This window comes from Terrapene carolina, unplaced genomic scaffold, assembly GCF_002925995.2.
Source record: "Terrapene carolina triunguis isolate 2854851 unplaced genomic scaffold, T_m_triunguis-2.0 Scaffold227, whole genome shotgun sequence".
NCBI classification, from domain to species: Eukaryota; Metazoa; Chordata; order Testudines; family Emydidae; genus Terrapene; species Terrapene triunguis.
Genome location: NW_020664578.1, coordinates 3353776 through 3374563, shown reverse-complemented (window position 1 = coordinate 3374563; position 20788 = coordinate 3353776). Strand labels below are relative to the sequence as shown.

Sequence of the window (20788 nt, the reverse complement as noted above, 5' to 3'; positions counted from 1 at the left end):
ACCGGAGATCGGTGCATGAATCTCCAGGGGGCGCTCCGCCCCGAGCCAGTGCTGCTGAACCTCATGCCATAGTGGCACTGGGGGAAAAATACACTGCCACCCTCTGACCTCATCTTGCATTTCTGCTGCCTTCGTCCCCATCCTGGGACAATCAGATGCCTTTCCCTTTCCAGCAGCCCCTCCCACAAGCCCCAAAATCCACTGCTGGATTTTTCAAGGAGCATCTGGCATGAGGCAGAGATTTCCTGGCACGTAGACAAACAATTCATCTCTGGTGCCCATAATTCTTTTCTCACTCAGAAATAAAGTGGTTAATGGCCCTGGCTGTCAGGCTGGAATCTGGATGCCTTTCCGGTCTGAAATATGTTTTCACTTGTATCAGCTGGATCGCGACGCCCTATGGTGGGGCTAAGGAAGGAAGCGAAAGCCGTGCAGGGTGTACCTCCTAGAGCCAGAGAAATTAACGAGCACGTCCTCCCCTCCCACTGAACCTCGGTCCCGAAGTCTGCGTCCCTTCTGCTCTAAACAGTTTGTAGTTTTAATTTAACCCAGCCTGCCCTGCAACAGCCACCTGATTTGTTGAAAAAGTATTAGCTCGCAAAATGTGGCAGCTGTGTGAGGGGAGTGATGATCGTTGCAACACTCTGCATGTAAAGCGCCTTCCCCAGAGGGCCGCCGAGCGCTTCACTGTGCCAACCCACCGGAGCTCATCACCAGGGAGTGAACCTAGGGTATTCAGCATCAGAGGCACAGGGGTCTACTATTGGAGCCAAAGGAATAACTCTAAGCTTGCAGCAGTGGCAGGCTCGTATCCTCTAAGCAGATCGTTCATTAGAATTGGCTTGAACACCCTGAACCAGTATATTATAGAAGCAGAAACTCTGATTTACAGATAACCCCTCCATACCTTAGTTTCCCTAAGTAACTGGTCCAAGAGCTGGGAATAGAAACCCCAGGTCCTGTTCTGCAGAACTGCCACTTAGCCAGTCAGTCCCAGCCTGCAGCACTGCATGGGATTCTTCCTTCCTAAGTGCAGGACTCTCCACTTGTCCTTGGTGAACCTCATCAGATTTCTTTTAGCCCAATCCTCCAATTTGTCTAGGTCACTACTCTGGACCCTATCCCTACCCTCCAGCATATCTACCTCTGCCCCCAGCTTAGTGCCATCCGCGAACTTGCTGAGGGTGCAATCCATCCCATCATCCAGATCATTAATGAAGATGTTGAACAAAACCGGCCCCAGGACAGACCCCTGGGGCACGCCGCTTGATACCAGCTGCCAACTAGACATCGAGCCGTTGATCACTACCCGTTGAGCCCAACGATCTAGCCAGCTTTCTATCCACCTTATAGTCTGTTCATCCAATCCATACTTCTTTAACTTGCTGGCAAGAATATGCTGGGAGACCGTATCAAAAGCTTTGCTAAAGTCAAGATATATCACATCCACCGCTTTCCCCATATCCAGTTATCTCGTCATAGAAGGCAATCCAAGGGCAAGTCATGCCTGACCACCCTTGGTCAAATTGAGACACCAAGATGTTAAGCGACTTGCCTATGGTCAAACAGCAAACCAGTGGCAGAGCTGGGAAATAGAGACCAAGTTTCAGTTCCCTGCTTCGCCTCTAGAGAGCGCTGCTGTCTCGAGGCAACTGGAAGGAATCAAACTGACAAACAGGCGAATACTCTTAAGAGCTACAGGGCAATTCCATGCATGCGGCTGTCTGAAGGCAAAGGGAAAAATATGGGGGGAGATTTCCAGAAACGCTCAGCATTGGACTAACTCTGCTGTTATTACTTTTACCGTCGATAGGCCAAGACCAAGTGCTATGGAGTCCCCTCCACATCATATAGTTGTCATTAAACAAAACATCACAATGTTTCCTGAACGTATGGACACAGGTATTAACGATCCCTTATTTACCCCAAAGGGGTTCTCCTGTCCCCAGCCCGCCCCCTCCGTACCTGTCCCGGAGCGTGCTGGGACCCAGGTAGGGGTACTGGCCATCCTTAAGTTTTCCTTTGATGAGCTGATCTAGAGTCTCGTGCAGGAAGGGCTGATGCTGCGTATACACGTTCTCAACGCCCTGCGATACAGAGGGAAAGTGCTTTTAATTCAGATGCCACAAGGCAGGAAGCGGAGAGAGTGGGCCAGCGAAACCACGATCCAGAACCAACAGCAGCCAACGGACGCAGTGATTGTTGGTCCAGACCAACTGCCTCGTGCCCTCGCAGTGCGCTGAGCGCACAAATACTTCAACCTCTGAAAGCCAGGAAAGAAGGTGTACACTGGCCCCACCCCGCAACCTTAGCTCCATGCCCAGAGCTGGCAAGAGCCACTGGAGATTGCTTATTAAAAGGCAGCCCTGGCTGAAATAAACACAAGCCGACAGGAGGAATGACTAAAGGTGCCACTGCAGGTGGTGCATGGTGCCCCCTGGCATTGCCCTCTCATCGACCTGCATGCACTCCATCCGCCCTGCGCTGTGTTAGGGACAGCTCTCGAGTGGGGCTGGCTCTCATGCGATGGCCACACGGAGCCCCTGGGGTCCCCTGCATGCTCCCTGTCCTTGTCTGGGCTTTGCCAGGGACCACGTGGCAGAGCTCTTAATACCTTCAGTCCTTTGAGGAACTGCTTGGTGATGGCGACAGCATCCTTGGGGCTGAAGAGATCGCTGCCCCGGACCCGCTTCCCACCGTATTCCACAACCGCTGACACCAGCTGTCCAGAGAGAGAGGGGAGACCGGCGACCAATTCACATGGGGAACTAGCTTCAGGAAGGCTTATGGGGATTTAACATTGATGAAGGTGCTGAAGTGATGCCCAAGGAGCTAAAAGGGACTCCAGCTAGCCCCAACCCGACACACACCATGGAGAGGTTCAGGGCAAGTGTCCCCCGTATGCTCCCAGCAACGTACCCCTGGCCCTACCTTGGTGGGGTGCCTTCAAAGGGTTAAGAAGGGAGTTTAATCTCCATGGTCTATTCAAGCCACAACGTCTCTGCCAAATGGGGACCCACCCCCAACCAAGCCTCTCTCGGTGTTGGGTCTGAGACCAGTAGAAATTACAAGCAGAACGCCACAGCAGAGAACCGAATAGGCCATGGGGCCAGAACTCCTAAGTGGGTTAGCAAATCCAGCCTACCCACGTGAGAGTTCGTACAGCGCCTCGCACAACGGAGCCCAGGCATGGATCAGGGTCCCAGGCATTACTGTAATAAATACGAACAGGAGGGATAGGGATTTTGAGTTGGGTTTGAAATGAGTGATTTACTTGGGAGGTGGGAGTGGAGGGAGGACCTGAGACATGGGCTTAGGAGGATGCCGCCAGTCTATAGCTCCATTCTCACAGCGGCTCTCAAAGCGCTTTGCGGACATCAACCAAGGCCGTTGGGGGCATTTCAAAAGGCAATACCAGGATTGTCCTTCAGAAATTTCCATCTAATTATAAGGCTCTCGTCACCCCAGCATCTGATCACCCATCTGAGCCAGGGTAAGAGTCGCCTCGGGCGGGGAGAAGTCAGCAGTATCCAGAGAGATGGGGACAAACTCCAGAAGCAGAGACGTTCTCCCAGATCATTAACTGTATATTTTATAGTAATGTCCAGACCAGGGCACCGTTGTGCTAGGTGCTGTACAATTTGCGAGGTGGATACGGTGCCCGCCCCAGGAAAGCTCACAAGTAACACGAAGGATGGAGGAGAGGTACGCAGACAACATCCCATAGTAATTCAGATATTAGCTCCCACCCGGGGACAGATCCATTGACTCCAATGAAGCTATGACAATTTATACTAGCTGAGGATATGCCCCCCCCTCCCCCGGTGTTTTCCTATCTGCTGCCTATTTAATCCATCCTTCCAGAACTGGGACAACAGCTGCAGCTACCTTCCGATACTTCTCTGAAACCCCTTTGTTCTTGAGGTCCATCATCAGGCCGGGCAGGCTGTTGCTGCTGTGTCGCTCGTAGTGCAGGGCGTAGAGCATCACCAGCCGCGTGGCATCGAACTCGGTCACCTTGGGATTCTGCAGGAGCCGCCGCACGTTCTGCAATGATAGAAGGGGCCCCCCCCCCAAACACAGCATTCAAGGGCTGGGTTGTTTTTTGGCCCTGCGCATTAGACCTGCATTTCTAGAGCAATTGGGTAAATCCCGTCTCAAACCTGCTGCGTAGGGACAACAGAGCCGCGTGTGTAGAAGGCAAAGTCTCAGGCAATCTTTGGGCAGGAGGAAGCATGCAGGGGGGAGAGGAGGAGAAAGTGAGAGGGCATCAGAAGTACGCGATGGGAAGAGAAGAGAGGGAGGAAATGAAGCACCAAAGGAAAGATGGTTTTTGCACCAGAGGCAACAAAAACGTACTGCCATCACGTTTCCAACATTACGTTCCCAGGCAATCCATCGCTTTAGCTGCTACAGGGACATGATATTGCAAACAGAACGGGAGGTGTCCACTAGGGAGTCTGCCTATTAAGGGCTTGTCTACACTACAAAATGAAGTCAACCTAACTTACGTCAGCAGAAGGCCATGGCAGTAATGACATTGCCTGTGCGTGTGTGTGCGTGCGCGTGTACACACTTTGCTCCTTGTGCCGGTGTTGCGCGGCCTCACCAGGAGCGCTAGTATCGATTGTACTGTCAGCGTGGGGCATTGTGGGAAGGCTCCTGAAAGCCAGTAACAGTTGACGTAAGCAACACAGCATCTGCACTGACACAGCACTGTCCTGAGTACATCGACCGTGACTCCACGCCGCTTGTAGAGGTGGGATTATTAAATCACTGTAGCTGGGCAGTCACGTTGGCGGGAGTGAAATTGAAGTGCAGACACTTCCATAGTTAGGTTGATGTAAGATGCCTTGCGTCGTCCTAACTCCGTAGTGTAGGCCAGGCTAAAGATGTGGTCCACGTTATAAAGAGTTTCAGTACCCCTGCTGTATCCCACTAGCTCAGTGGCCCCCAAACTGTGGGGCATTCCCCCCTACGGGGACACAGCAGGGCCTGGGCCAGCCCCCATGGGAGGGTGGGGCATGCCACCCAGCCCCAGCTCTGCTCCGGCCCCACCCCTGGCCCTGCCCCAGCCGCAGCTCCAGCCTCAGGCCCCACTCCCGGCCACGACTGCGGCTCTGCTCCCAGCTGTGGTCCTGGCCCTGGCTCTGCTCCCAGATCCCAACCGTGGCTCCCAGGGGGCCCAGACAGATTCCAATATGGGTAAAAGGGGGGGACCATTGCATTAGCTGCCTAGGGGGTTGAGCTGGGCAATTATATTCTGTGCAAATTGGCCTTTGACCAGGATCTACCAGCCCAATGTTATTCCTTCCCATTACAAGAAACAGCGCCGTTATTTCTCTCCTCCGCCCCAACATACACCCCCCACCCCCCATCAGTGTGCACTTGCTGTCGGACTCTGCAAAGTTGTACAGTCGAGATAACGGTGCAAACAGCGCAGCCCAGTTGGCAGAAGCTTAAGGGAGCATGGGGACGAATAAACCTCTTAACTCTCTCCTTTGTGCCGGATGCCAGAGAACAGGCGTCAAGGACTGAACGAGCCTGCAGTCCTCCTGTTAGGGGCTGATAGCTGCTGGAGGATCCTCCAGACACTACAAATCTGCCACAGGTTCAAAAGAAAAGCCAGCCTGTGTCAGCTCAAAGGCACAGAAACGAAGGAGGCTCCGTCTTTGTGATGAACTAGAGAACGTGCTCTCACCTCCTAAAGGGAAAGGCCAGACCGAGTGTTCTAGCCCTTGCTAAGGCGCTATGGGATATCCCCCAGAATGCACTAGCGCAGACACAGTCAGGCAAAGCGGAAGCACAAATCTGGTTGAGTCGAATTGCGAACGGGTTCCCGTCTTCGGACACAAGTTGCTGTAACTGGATTAGGTGGCAGCCATGAAAACGTAGGAGGAAATCCTGGCTCCACTGAAGTCAACAGCAAAACTGCGGTTCATGTCAATGGGCTTTCGCCCACAGCATGGATCCTGCAGGGATGTTTGCTTGCGGATTTTGGATCCCTGGCTGGGTGCGTAGTGACAACGCCCATGTAAGAAAGCGGGCAGCAGATGAAACAGAAAAGCAATTGTCCACACAGGAGAAAATGGGATTCAAAAGCTTCCAGGCAGTCGTCTCTTCAAAGACTCATGTACAATGTCACACTTACTAAGAGACCAGGACAGGAATAACCGAAACGTACTGTACTCCAGAGGCCTAGGGCGCAAGTGAAATTATCCATTGCTGAAGTGACATTAGAGGGAGAACAATTCCTTCTTTCTTTGGTGCACTGGGTTATTCTTCATTGTTTCTGTGGCCTTTCCCCTACGCTACCAGTAGGAGACTGTGACAGAACAGCCTGGGGCAACGCAGCTAAAGATATACCGATCACAGGCATTTCCATGTTAAAAAAAAAGCCAACTGAATGGTTTGCACGTATTTATTTTCTAGCAGCTCCACAAAGGACCAGTCAGGCACTGGCTGTACCATAGTCTCCTTTAGCCAAGTGGCCGCAGCACACTCCAGGAGAGCTTGTGCAGTGGAAGTTGGAGCAATACTCCGAAAGGTTTCTCAGGTGTGCAGTTCATAATGCAGCTGCCCCATTGCTCGTAAAGGTGCATCTCGGTCCTTCCAGGATTAGGGCCAAGGGGGGATTCCATTAATGGTAGAACATTAAGAGGTGAGACCTATATTTTCACGAGTGGGCCTTGATTCCAAGTGCCACCTAGGCATAGATTTTTCAAAGGCGCCAAGAGCCTGCAGCTCCGGTTGGCTTCCATTGGAACTGCTCAGCCCTGGGATACAAATGGCTCTATCCGTCTGAAGATGGGCACCCAAACACTGAAGCATCCTTGATTAGAGGCCACTTTAAAAAAAATCACAGCAGATCTTCCAAGGAGTGCATCTGTTGTCAGAAAACACGGCACGTTCTTTGTGTGCGCTCGGGCCCTAAGTTCTCAGTTACAATAAAGCCCATTTACACCACTCTGACAGCATCAAGCGTTCTCAGGGTGGGTGCACCTCACCCTTTGCACTCACCTTGAATCCCTTTCATACTATGTAAGTGAAACCCATTTATTCATGTTGGGATATTGGTGACATCATAGCAGAATTTTCAGAAGCTTTCTCAACCTGTTGCTGGCTTCAAAACACTCCCAGCGTGATCTGCCTGCACACCACCTACCCACCTCCTCGCTGGTCGTCCCACCACCATTCCTTCCATGCTAACTTTCTCGAGGTTATTTCCATTTCTAGGCCTGATGTGACCAAAGTACACTAGTTTGCGCCTGTTCATTTCCAACAGCAGGATCAGCTTCTCTCCAATAATGCTTCTAACAAGCTTTCATCTTGTTCTGAGTCCAGAAGATAGGCACAAGATACCACATCTCAACGGTTTACATTTCTTCTTGCCAGCAGCATTAATTCCCTCATAATCCCTTCACACTGCCATGGCGGTATAAATGGATTTTAGTGCAAGTCCTTGTCTACACACAAAACATTATGCCATTTTAACTGTACCAGTATAGTTAAAACAGTATATTCCCCTAGCGGGGCCCAGTTACACCAATATAAATGTGCTTATACCAGTACAGCTTATTCTCACATGGGAATGAAAACCAGTTATCCTGCTATAAGGCATTTTTATTGTGGAGCTCTTTGCCAGAGGATGTTGTGAAGGCCAAGACACTAACAGGGTTCAAAAAAGAACTCGATACATTCATGGAGGATAGGTCCATCAATGGCTATTAGCCAGGATGGGCAGGGACAGTGTCCCTAGTTTCCATTTGCCAGAAGCTGGGAATGGGTGACGGGATGGATCACTTGATGATCACCTGTTCTGTTCATTCCCTCTGGGGCACCTGGCATTGGCCACTGTGGGAAGACAGGATACTGGGCTAGATGGACCTTTGGTCTGACCCAGTATGGTTGCTATTATGTTCTTATACCTGTGTACCTACATCCACAGTAAGGGCTGTGGCAGTATAACTATCTTGGGGGGGGAGGGGAACAACTGTACACACACTTCTAACCGATGTAGTTACGCTGATACAAAAACTGTGTGTAGACAAGACAGAGGCGAGAACTGGGCTCTTAGCATCTGTGTTTTCCAGCCCCATCATTGCTACCTAACAAGTTCTTACTCCCATTTCCCCTGCAAGGGCTGATACAGCTACAAGAGCGGAAGATGGAGTCTCTTCTGCCGCCTCCATCACGGAGCGCATCACCAGTTAACAGGATTTATTTTGCATTTTTTGTTAGCACTACGTGCTAGGCACTTTGCAGAATCTCTGTTACTGCTGATGTGAGAGGCTGAAAGATGGCAGCAGGTGCACGTGGTGCTGGCAAGGAGAATTCAAACACTGATTTATAAACAGCTTCTAGATCACGTTTGCTCCATGAGACAGCATAAACCAAGGACTCCAAGGGGGTGTTTTAGCAAGTCCCTTTTATGGCTAAGACGCCACATTAGTACATCCTTATCAGAACACAGCAAATGAACACAAATCAACCAGATTCACAGCTGGCATAAATCTGCACTGACTTCAACCTCATGATGCTGATTTACGCCAGCCAACACGGCTATGCTAGGCTCTGTATGTGCACATCCGAGGGTCTGGCCTACAGATTAGACTATCTGGACAGCTAATATCACATAGCCACCCTCTTGGAGCACTGAACACCACAGATTAGAAAGAAATGCCTTTCAAATTCTTTGCAAATGCTGATCGCTAACGTAATACTTTCCTACTGTGTGACAGCATTTATCACACTATAGAGCTTTCCTTTTAGTGAAATCTCTTTTTGAAAGTCACATTTTCGGTACATAGATCAGCAGCATTTTAAAAACGATAAATACGGAGTCTGTGGCTGCATTCTTCGTGTGTCATAACACAGTCACCCTCAGGAAAAAAACAAACCAGCAGCATTGTTTAGTCAACAGCCTCAACAGATCATTATTGACGTACTGTCAGATTCTGGGGCAGGTCATGGAATTATATGAGCCATCAAGGGGTCAGAGCACCAGTCTACACACTCAGCTGTCAAACAGAAGTCCCTTTTCAAGGCTTTCTGAGCCTTTTGCCAAAGAAATCCTTTATTTAAGCAGCTCCATACTGTGTAAAAAGAACCCAAACCCAAAATAAGGGCAGGGCTCACAGGCAAGGGCTTTTCCCAAACACAATCTGATCACAATTGGATTTCGTGTTTTAGATTGTTGATTCTTTTCAGTTTCAAAGCTGTAAGGCCGGTTCGTTCTTTCAGCGACATAGTCATAAATTATGAAGTTTGTTAATGCTATTTTACCAGTACTGTGTGTACAGGGAAGAGTGGCAGAGACACACTAGCCATATAGTTTTGCTCCATTTAGGCTGGTTTCAAATATAAAGAAGAGGAATTGGGATTTTACAACATCTAACAGGAATAAAAATGCTTGGGATTTTTTTTGGTTAATGTTAATCATAGTAATGTAGGGCTGGAAGGAACCTCGAGAGGTCATCTAGTCCAGCTCCATGTGCTGAGGCAGGACCAAGGAAACCTAGACCATTCCTGCAGGGGTTTGTCGAACCTGTTCTTTAAAACCTCCAGTGACGGGGATTCCTCAACCTCCCTTGGACGCCTGTTCCAGAGCTGAACTAGCCTGGGAGTTTTTTCCTAATATAATCTAAATTCCTAACTTAAATCTCCCTTGCTGCAGATTAAGCCCACTACTTCTTGTCTTCTCCTCAGGAGACATGGAGAACAATTGATCACTGTCTTCTTGAGAAGTCTTCAAATATGTTAAGGACTGTTATCAGGTCTCCCTCAGTCTTCTCAAGACTAAACATGTCTAGTTTTCTTTAATCTTTCTTCAGAGATCAAGTTTTCTCAACCTTTTATCATTTCTGTGGCTCTCCTCTGGACTCTCTCCAGTTTGTCCACATTCCTCTTACAGAGCGGCGCCCAGAACTGGACACAGTACTCCAGCCGAGACTTCACCAGTGCCGAGCAGAGTGGGACAATGACCTCCTGCAGCTTACATACAACACTCCCGCTAATACACCCCAGAATATTAGCCTTTTCCACAACAGCATCACATTTTTGACTTGTATTCAATTTGTGATACACTATAATCCCCAGGTCCTTTTCAGTGGTACTTCCAACTAGCCAGTTATTCCCCATTTGTAGCTGTGGATTTGATTTTTTTTTCTCTCTAAGTGTAGTATTTTGCACTTATCTTTACCGAATTTCAGACCAATTCTCCAATTTGTTAATGAAAAGACTCTTGATTTTGTCTTAAGTCATTTCCTTGTGGCTTTGGAAACCCAAACACTGAAGCATGGTGCTAGTCCAGGAAAATCAATGCAACTGACTAAGGTCCCAATTCTGTAGCTGGACCCCATAGACCACGTGCAGCCTCATGGACACCACTGGGGCTTTTCATGGACAGAGGGTTCCACCCAACCTGGAGTTCATTGTGTCATAGAGGCCTGCGAATCCTACTGTGAAACTGACTAATCTACAAAATGTGTGTGTGCAGGTGTTCACTCGCACAGAGCTCATTGCATGATGCCGGCCTGCAAACCACAACGTGAAACCAACCAGTCTAGTTAGGTCAAAGTACCACGCACACCTACAGTGCTATAGAAGTAATCTCGGTTTCACATGTGAAGGCGAATGAAGTGCAAAATGCAAGCAAACAGCCCAAATGAGGAAAAGAAAACTGTCAGAATCCTTTCTATTCTAATCATCCTCTGGAGTATTAGTAACCCAGGGAAGGTCTGCTACTGACAGCGTCCCTTTTTAATCAACTGTATGCATGGGGCATTCATCAGATGACTAATTTTAAGTCAAGGCAACTGACAGTTCTCTCACCATCTGCTTTATGTGAACATAGCAAATCATACATGCCCTAGCTCACACTTAGCAATTGGCTCAAAAGGCGCTCAGAAGCGACCCTCAGGGATTGAGAAATAACATTCTTGCCTCTAGCCTAGTAAATCTGACGTGGGACTCTCACTCCAAAAATATACATGCCCAATAAGGACGCTTGGGCATAGCTGTCACCGAGTGAACACCAATAGGAATAGTTGGAGCTCTAGCAAAATCAACCCAAGTCCCCCAGCAAAGCACCCCTACTAGCTTCTGTAAGCACCAAAGGTCCCACCATAGAGGGATGCTCAAATTTCATCCGACCGATGGCTGCACTGGCAACTTGCCATGAGACGGGGGCTGCACATGATGAACAGACAGGCTAAGGATAGTTGTATTCCAGGGTCCTACTCTTCAGGCATGATTCAGACGCTCCCCAAATATAGCAACAGAGCATGTTCAGCTGATTGGGGCTTGCAAACTGTGACAACCAGTTGTGTTAGTTATCATTACTCAGGATTCATTCCTGTCTGAATTACATGGATGGCGGTGGAGAAGTTAGTTCTACCATCCGAGGTCCCAGCCCCGTAGGCTCCACGTGCACAACTCCCACTGACGTTAGCACTAGTTCCACAAGCAGAAGGGCAGCAGGATCCACCCTGCTGGAAACAGATAAAGGATGAAGGAGGTTTGGCTTCTGGGCTTTGGGTTACCTGGTGAGCACTGGAGTGGTCATTCTGGCAGGCCAGTTCCTGCTCGACCTCCGACACCTCCAGCAGGTTCCGCTCGCTGGCCAGCCGGGAGAGCTCCCCCACCACAGTCACGTGCTTCGATACCGTGCCCGACATCTTCTTGAACTGCGGGTAGTTCTCCACAAACGCCTGCAACGGGGAAGTTGAAACTCAAACCTCTTGAAAATGGCGAGCAGAATATAGTAACCAAGACTTGCACCGGGTTTACATCAGTGCATTTCCCCTAGCTTCAGTGGAACTTACCTCCTGATGTACACCGGCCTGAGTGAGATCAGTGCTGCAGGGCGGGTACTCCTGGTCTCCCCAGAGAACCTCTGCATGGTGTGCCCTGCAGGGGGAGCTCTGCAACTGGAAGGAATCTTTACAGGGAGCAGCTGCTCTCTGCAGCTCACTCTCTTGGTGTCCAGAGGGTTTCCTAGTGGAAATCCCCCCCAGGTGTTGCTGCTACTTCAAATCCTGAACCCTGGCAGACTGGGGGCTGGAGAAGCCCCCGTTGCATGGCGCATTGGAGGTGGGTGGCTGTGCTGAAGAGGATCTTATTAAGCAGGGAGGAGGGTGCAGGCGCAGAGTACTGGGATAGTTATTTGTATTGCAGTAGCACCTAGAAACCCTAGTCCTTGACCAGGACCCCATTGTGCAAGGGCTGTACAAACCAACACAGCCCAGAGAGACGGCTTCCACCCCCAGGAGCCTACATGCCACAGAAGACTGAGTCACCAGTATCAGGGCACGAAGCAGGGATGTGGTAAACGCTGGTGATTTGCAATGTCCTGCAGTGGATTGTTTCTAAGATGCCTGGTCAATCGCGTACGTCCTCTTTACCTTCATGTCCGCTATGGACTCCAGCTTCTGCTGCTCCTTCGGTTTCCTCCGCTGGAAATCCTCCATTAGGTTCTTGATATTGCTCCCGATCTCTGCAAAGTTCAGGTACATGTTCTGTGGACGACAGACAGGGGGATGGGAGGGAAGGCGGCTCCCAGGAGAGCGGGTCTCTTTGGAAATCACCGCCCCCAGCTCCCAAAGCTCTAGGAGGGTCTATTGCATACTCCCATGCTGCGCTCTGAGGGCAAGCGACGAGCTCTGGGATACAAAATGGTTTCATTTAGGCAATAGGAATGGGCCTGTCTGGGACACTGTTTGCTTATAATTATGAATTTCCCTGGCACGTCGGTCATCATCATCATATACAAATGGGGAAACTGAGGCACAGAGCAGGGACAGATCCTGCCCAAGGTCACATAGCGACTCAGTAGCAGAATCAGGAATAGAGCCCAGCCCCCAATTTAGACCGCCTGAGAGCTCTCCCTCCCATCACAGCACCCAGCTACCTACGTTGGCGTAAAACTCGTCATTCTCAGCAGACAGAACCACCTCCCTGAGATCTTTGCTGATGCCGGGTACTCGAGAGAGGTCGATTCGGTTGTTGTTAATCCCCAGCAGCTCATGGACCATGGCCTGGTACGTCCACTAAGAAGGGTTGGGAGGTGGGGGGGGAAGGAGAGACAAACATTTGACTTAAATCACAACCAATTTAAATCAAGACTAAAATATAATGGACCTAATTTGTATTTACAGTAAGGCCCCTTTATACCACTCTGACATATAAGGGCCCACCTCCATTGCAGCTGGGAGCGGGCTGTTCGCTCGTGTAGACGTACCTGTTCTACCTGCGCTCTAGCCAGCTTGCTAACAATTGCGGTGAGGACGCTGCGACGTGGGAGGCAGGCTGCTGCAGCCCACGCTGAGGCCTGTCCCATGGCACTCTCTCACTGCTATTTTTAGCGAGCTAGCAAGAGAGGAGCTGGCATGGAACGTCTACATGAGTGGCCATGCGCAAGTAATCGGACCCAAAGGGGACCCTTAAGCGAATTATGGTGGCACCTACTTTAAAGCACTTCTGCACTGCCAGAGACGTAGCATAAATGAGAATCAAGACCAATGTTTTTTAAAACAAAACTGACAATATTCCCGATGCCTTACACCTTGTAAAATGGAAACTCCCCAGGCCGACTGCCAGCATCTTGTAAGAGATATCACATTTATTATTGCTAATAATTTAGCACCTTGGGCCCCCAATCCAGGATCAGGGCCCCATTGTACTGACACCCAGGAACACAGTCACGACTTCAGACAGCTTGTTGTATTTGTATTCAAAAGCAACCCATGTACAGCAAAGTAAAGACACCAAGACGTGACAATGGGGGATTAATATTCCTGTTAGAACCCATTTGCTTACTATTGTCATCTCTGCCCGTGAACAGGAGTGTATTTTTGGCTGCGGAGCCGCTGCTGTTACAAGCTGTACCGTTTCCTGCTTGCTCTTCTGCTTCTTATGCAGGAGGAGGAATGTGTGGTTTTGGAGATCAGTGCGTTATATATTTAGCCCGAGAAGCCTAATGTTATCGGAAGGGAAGTTTGCGAGCTGATCAAAGCGTTGACATGTTTGCCACCCCATTTACACTCATCTGAATCTCTGCACTGGGTCTGAAGAAGTCTCTGTACCACAGGTAACATTCTCCTGGGACCTCTCCTGCCTGCAGTCCTTAGCCCTACGAACCAGGACTCCACTGGGCTTCTGACACTGCCAGATCACTCTGGTCGATGAGCCAGAAGGGCCCAGGGCAGTAGAGAAATTCTTCCCTACCTTTTGATCTGAGTAGCAGATGAAGTCACCCTACAGGCACATTTAGCATCTAGTGGGAGGGGGGGCGGGAAGCTGTCTACGTGCTGAACGAGCACAGGAATGTGTCTAGAGAGACCTTTAGAATCCAGCTATGCTAAACACAACTGCATCAGGGACCAGGTTACTCCCACATTCCATAACTAGTGCATGTCCCAGGCTTTAGGTGACAGAGTCCCATCTACACTACAAACTGGAACAGCAGGAGTGGGCCAAGGAGTAGCCGTGCTGTAACCAGGTCTCCCGACACAGTTGTGTTTGTAGCATAGATGGGGCCTTACCGGTAAAAGGGGAGGTCAGTCTCCATGGCTCGCTCAGTCCTCGGCCTCTCTGCTGAAGTTCAGTGCCAGCTGTGATGGTGGCTTTTGTGGCTGGGGCATTGGCCCGTTGAACTGGACTGAGACTCAATGAACTCATTTTACACAGGCCGAAGAGGCTAAGAGTTTACTGCCCCCACTGACCTGTGCTGGATTTAAATCAGTGCCCATACAGGGAACAGAGGCTCCTTCCCCAAACCACTGAACCATCCAGTCACCTGAGAAAATTCTCCCGGCCAGAAGGAGAAAAAGTACTGGATGAAAACTGAAGAGGTGTTTCAGCTCCCAGCAGCGTGTCCCACCATCAATCCAGACGCCCTGGCTGCCCTGTGAGAAAGCATTGCTGCAGAGACAGCGATTACCCAACCATCAGGCCGACTGGCGCCCGAACACATCCCGATGAAATCAAAGGAGACAAATAATGGGCTGTTTGATGCCAAAGTCTGCAGCACAGCCACGGAACTGCTCAAAAAACCACCACCCGCCACACAATCCATGCTAGTGCTCATCCATAACGCAGCAGGGAGAACACGCTGATGCAAGGTCATTTGATAGATGTGCTGCCAAGGAGGCGCTACAAATAATCCGTTAAGAGGGACACGGCTAAGACGTTTAGGCCCTGCGTTTAAAGCATGTTTTACGATACACAAATGGCTGGAGTATCCGGAGGCCACCTGGATCTGCCACTGAAGCCAGCAGGATCTGGCGATGCTGAAAACTAGGCCAGAGACGGTGAGGATTTTTTAAGGAGGGAACCGTGCTTTACTTTAAATCTTTCCCTTGAGTGCTGTGAACCAAACCCCAGGACCCTGAGCTAGTGCCAGAGCGCCATGGGCACTTCAGCATCATCCCACGTTCTCATCCTCCCCCATCACTTCCAGCCGAGCAAGAGCTACTTTCACCTGGTTCAGAAGTGGGGTGATGGCATCATCAGACCGGTCCAGAATAAGCAGTAACGGAGGAACTTCGGTGCGCCGGAAATCAAACAGCTCGTATTCTTTAGTAATCACTTGCTGGAGGAGCAGAAAGGCAGATAAGTCAGTCAGTCCTAACTGCAGAGGGGAAGAATTCCCTACAGCCTGGGTGCTAGGCAGTGAGAAGCAAACAGAGAGCGCAAGAGAGAGTGTGCTGTTATAAGTAAGCACTGCTAATGGAATACCTTGCATTTTGCCAGGGTTCTCAAAACGCTGGACAAGAATCTATTCGTTAATCTCCACAACACCCCTAAGAGTTGGGGAACAAGCATTCTGCCTGTTCCACAGATGGGGAAACCGAGGCACAGAAAAGGGAAGCGACCTGCCCAAGGTCATGCAGCAGATCAGTGGCACAGCCAGGAATCTCAAAGAACAGCCCCCAAAAGAATATTTTTCTCCTCTTAAACGCTGCAGATTTGTGACAGGAAGTACAAGTAGATTGCCAGGATCAGTGCAGGGCAATTCCATACCTTGACGCATTCAGCGAGCCTCTTTGCAGGCTCAGAGGAGAGCTGGTAACGAATCATGGGGCACTTCTTCAGAGACAGGAGCAAAGCAGTCAGCCCTTGGGCTGTTCTGGACAGCTGGGCCAGATCCCAGCTGCGACCCTGAAAATGAAGAATACTTTTGATTTCTGGCAACTGCGTCAGGAAAGAGGGAACGCAGCCACCATTTGCTGAAGCAGCTGCTAATTTGGGGGGTCATGGTTTTTGGGGTGCTCAACCTGAGGCCAGATTTTCAGAGGTCCTGAACAATCCAAACTGAAGTCAAAGGAAGCCGAAGGTGCTGATACCTCGGAGTTCAGGCTGAAGGGGGTCTCAAATTGAGTGTCCAAAATGTGATACACAACACAAATTAGTAGATGCTTTTCAAAGCTATCTAGTCGTATATACAGTTCCCTTCAGCTAGCGTCCAGAGCCTATATTCAAAGGCAGAGCAGCAGCACTATTAGATATTTACTGGACACAGCAAAAAAAAAAAAAAAAAAAAAAAGGATTTAGGATTAATTAATTTGGATCTTCTGAAGAATTTTATTTCAATGGTGTCACACAGGCCTCAACCCTGCTGTTTTTGCTCATGTATAATCTCTGTCGATTTCAATGGGAGTTCTTCCTGAGTGAGGACTGCTGGAGGAACATAGGAATTGCCAGACTGAAGGTCCATCTAGCCCAGTGTCCTGTCTCAGACAGTGGCCAGCGCCAGCTGATTTAGAGGAAGGCACAAGAAACCCACATTAGGAATCATCCTGACCTCTACTGGGTTATACCCTGAAGCATGAGGTTTAATAAGCATGAGGACCTTAGTATTTTCTTAATTGACTTCTCTCTCTCAGGTTCCTTGCCTCCTCCAGGAAATGATCTAGGAGGTTTCCAAATAGCCCTATGTGCATCTTCACTCATTCTTTCTGCTTGGTCTTTGCCTTATGGAATGGCTTTGAACTGTTTCTTATTGAAACCATCCAGACGGCTGCACAGAAGACAAGCACCGTGACACTTGAGAGATTAAGGTGTTGGCTTGACACCTGTGGGGTTTGAAGTCCACAGAGCAGGTGCAACATGGGCAGCAATTCAGGCTCAAAGTAACCCATCTCTGCCCCTCAGGGAGTCCATTTAACACTAAGGGGGAGGACGATCTACATAGCACCTCCAATCCATGGCCTTTCATTTATTGACAAAGTGATCAGCTCCACAGTAAGGGCTGCAAGCTAGAACATCCTAGCTTCCCAGGGTGTCCAGTTAGTTGTGACCATGTTCTGGTGTCCTTCAATCCCAGCTATCAACCAAAATGAGACCCTAGAGGAGCATTAGTCTTTTCCATACCTGGCAGCAGCCCAGGAGGTTGAGGGAAAACACGTGTGGATTCACGGCAATGTAATCTCCGTAGAACTCCTGCCAAGAAACACAAGTAAATACAGTTAGCGTCCCACCAACACTTACACCTCCTATGCGAGCAAATGTTTCAACACCAGCAATTCAGCCCGAACACCTGAACATAGGGACACGTCCTTAAAGTCGTAAGTGATTCACAGCCCCACTGACTCCCAGTGATCCTCACTCCTCCCCCCACAACTCTCAGAGTTCCTATCACTGCTGGCATTTCCAGTCTGTTCCTGATATATGGCTTTTACTCCACCTTTTGCGTGTATGCCTGTCAGTCACCGCTATGGGAGACACGTACCAACCCTGCTATGGCAGAGGAGCTCTGGCAGCTTGGGGCAGATTATTTTTAGACAGTGTATACATTCTTCTAGTCCTAAATTGCTGCATAGTGTTGTTGTGTGTGTACTGTTCAATGGCTGCTGAGGTTATTCCCCAGAGGTGGCTGCAGTGACAAGTATATGTAGCCTGTTGATCAGTTCTGAAAGTACTTTGGGATGGGGAGAGTCATGTAAAATATTAAATAATATTACACACACCTGAATTTCCGCCACAACTTCCTGCTCGTCAGCCTCAGCCAGTGACTTTACATCACTCTTACTGATCACGTTACTGAAATCTGAAAGGAGACACGCGAGACACAGCAGGTCAATAATGGCTGTGATAATTATTGTAACCCGATTTCCCCCACATGAACATCACGTGATGATTCAGGGTGCTGGGTTGATGGCCATGGAGACTGAAGCTTTCCTGTGTTTAGACACAGAGCGGGTACAGCATGGATAGTGGCACAGGATGTTTTCCCTTTATGTTGCTCCCAATCTAACATGTGTCCAGTTAGGGTACTTTGAAATACAGCAGCAGCACCAAGCCCATGATATACTCAGTAAAATCAACAACAGCATCTCTTGCAATGTGTTTGTACAGCACCCAGCACAATGTGGCCTCGATCTCAGCTGGGGCATCTAGGCACCACGGTGTTCATTTATTTCTAATCTGCATTGAGCCACCACCACTTTTTACTGCATTTTTTTTCCATCTAGACACGTGTTTCTTCTCCGGCTTCATTGTGTTCGTACAGATCAACAATGACATCTAGTGGCTGGTTGAGCCCACTCCCATGAATCTCACAAGTCAGAAAGAAAAAGGGTTGGGAACCTGTTTTTTTAAGAGGACTGAATTTAAACCCAATACTAAGTGCGACTAGAAGTTCTAGAATTACACAGCATGAACACAATACTTGAGAAACACCAGGCTGGGCCAGTAGTCAGTGAAAGGTTCAGTCTAGTTGTTCTAGGCACCCATGGACCAGTACATTCCACTAAATTCTAACCTTGGCTCTGGTTCAAATCCAAAGCGAAATAATGTCACTCTCTCAGCCTTTCTACCTCAGTTTCCCCATCTGTAATATAGGGATGGGAATGGCCTACTTTACCCCCAGTGGGAGGTTAAATTCACGCCTGTAAAGGGTTGTGAAGATGTAAAGCCCTAGAAGTGTGAAGTGTTATTGCTGGTTGTGGAATATACTGCCAACTGGGGTCAGCGTTCATGTTGTCAGCCCACTCCCTCAATCCTAGGGCAGCCGGTTTGGTCGTGTCAGAGAAGAGAGAAAATGCCGAGGAAGAGGACAAGAATCTCTCATAATTTTACAAGAGACTGCTCTGCACAGCTTATGAGCATTGCTGATGTGGGCAGCTGAGAACGAGATCTGGTTGTAAGATTGCGGTACTAGGAATCACAACCCCTGGACGCTGTTTCTGAACATGGCACGTGCTTCTTGTGTGACCTTCCAGTAAGCGGATTCACCTTTCTGTGCCTCAGTTCTCCCACTGGAGAATAAGAGCGACCCACTGCCCAATTGCTGTGAGATCCTTGGATGAAAGAACTTTGAAGGACAATGCATTTTTAAGTGCCTTTGATGGGCCTGAAGTAAAGCCTGGAAGGACGAGCAGCTCGGCATGAGGTTACTTGGAGGGGGGAGAGGAGGGACATATTGCAAAAACTCAAGACTAGTGGCACGTAGTAGGGGAAGTAACATCCAAGGGTTTGTGTCTATGTAATGCTTTAACTATATTGGTTTCAAACCAGTCTAATTGAAGTGGTACAACCCCCTAGTGTGGGCACAGTTATACTGGTGCTTATACTAGTATAGCTTATTCCCATCAATTTTGGGGAGGAATATGCTAACCCTGTATAAAGTTCATTTATGGTATAGCTGTATCTATACTTAGGGTTGTACAGATTTTTGACTCTCTTGATAAAATGAAAACAAAACAACCCACACCAAAAGAGTTAAATTGGTACAAAAATCTCTATGTAGATCAGGCCTTCCCGAGGTGAGACTGAGCATCAGAAGGCTACTGAATGAGTACAGAAACAAGGACTTTAAGAATGCTTCACATTTAGAAGAAAATATTTGCATCATATCAGAGTCTGCCTAGAGGGTCTGAAATACTTGGTGAACCAGGACATACGTACAAATATAATAGATGCTGTACTTGGGCCTCCGTAGCTCCTGAATGAGGTATTCCACGTTCTCCTGGATAAAAGGAAAACCCAGACGGAGAAAAATCAGAAAATGTCCCAATAATTATGCAATAGGTGATTAGACTAATTAATGCTTCTAAGCTGGCAGCACTCTGGACCTGATTCTGCAAATCACTATGCTCTTGCTAAAAATCGCTGGAGGTCGGGGTTTTGCAGCACCACCATTCTGGGCGCACTCAATACCAGAGCCGGGTGGAAAACGGTTTGCCTGTCCTTTGAATATTTTCAAGATATTGAGAATTTTTCCCCTCCCGAATCAGGACAAAAGCCAAAATTCTGAGAATCTTTCCAAACTGAAATTCCAGGGGAAAAAAAAAAATTCAGTTTGGGGCAATTGAAATGGACTTTCAAACTATAATTAGCTTCAATTTTTGAATGGAGGCATTTCAAACTGGGATTTTTCATTGAAACTAGTCAAAACTAAATGTTTCAACAACTTCTAAACTTATTTTTCAAAAAAATTGCAAGTAAGAGAATTCATCAAAACTGACCCTTCACTGCTAAAAGTTTTGACTAATTGGCATTTTCAGACCAAAAAAGTTTGAAAAAAACCCAGCTCTTCTCAATGTTTAAGGACTTGCTCCGGCAAGAGGCCAGACTGGAATTCTCCTCACTCGTAGAAGAGGGAAAACCTACAGGAAGGATCTCCCTGCAAGCAGCCCTGGATGCAGCTGACTTGGGGTACGTCTATACTACCCGCCGGATCGGCGGGTACCCTGTTTCCCCGAAAGTAAGACATCCCCCGAAAATAAGACCTACTTCCAGTTTTGCCTCTCGCTGTAATATAAGGCATCCCCCGAAAATAAGACCT

The 20788-nt window shown here is 48.7% G+C and overlaps 1 protein-coding gene across 1 annotated transcript in view; it reads right to left on the bottom strand.

Moving 5' to 3' along the window:
- VPS45 (vacuolar protein sorting 45 homolog) overlaps window positions 1-20788 on the bottom strand; it is a 49622-nt gene that overhangs the window by 26285 nt on the left and 2549 nt on the right. Inside the window, exons 3-13 of the mRNA XM_024199075.3 lie at window positions 19909-19969; window positions 17970-18049; window positions 17374-17442; window positions 16024-16161; window positions 15482-15592; window positions 12915-13049; window positions 12405-12518; window positions 11544-11711; window positions 3889-4047; window positions 2615-2722; window positions 1966-2087 (exon numbers count right to left, since the gene is read on the bottom strand). Coding sequence (XP_024054843.2) covers window positions 1966-2087; window positions 2615-2722; window positions 3889-4047; window positions 11544-11711; window positions 12405-12518; window positions 12915-13049; window positions 15482-15592; window positions 16024-16161; window positions 17374-17442; window positions 17970-18049; window positions 19909-19969 — 1265 coding nt within the window. The remainder of the gene's footprint in view (window positions 1-1965; window positions 2088-2614; window positions 2723-3888; window positions 4048-11543; window positions 11712-12404; window positions 12519-12914; window positions 13050-15481; window positions 15593-16023; window positions 16162-17373; window positions 17443-17969; window positions 18050-19908; window positions 19970-20788) is intronic.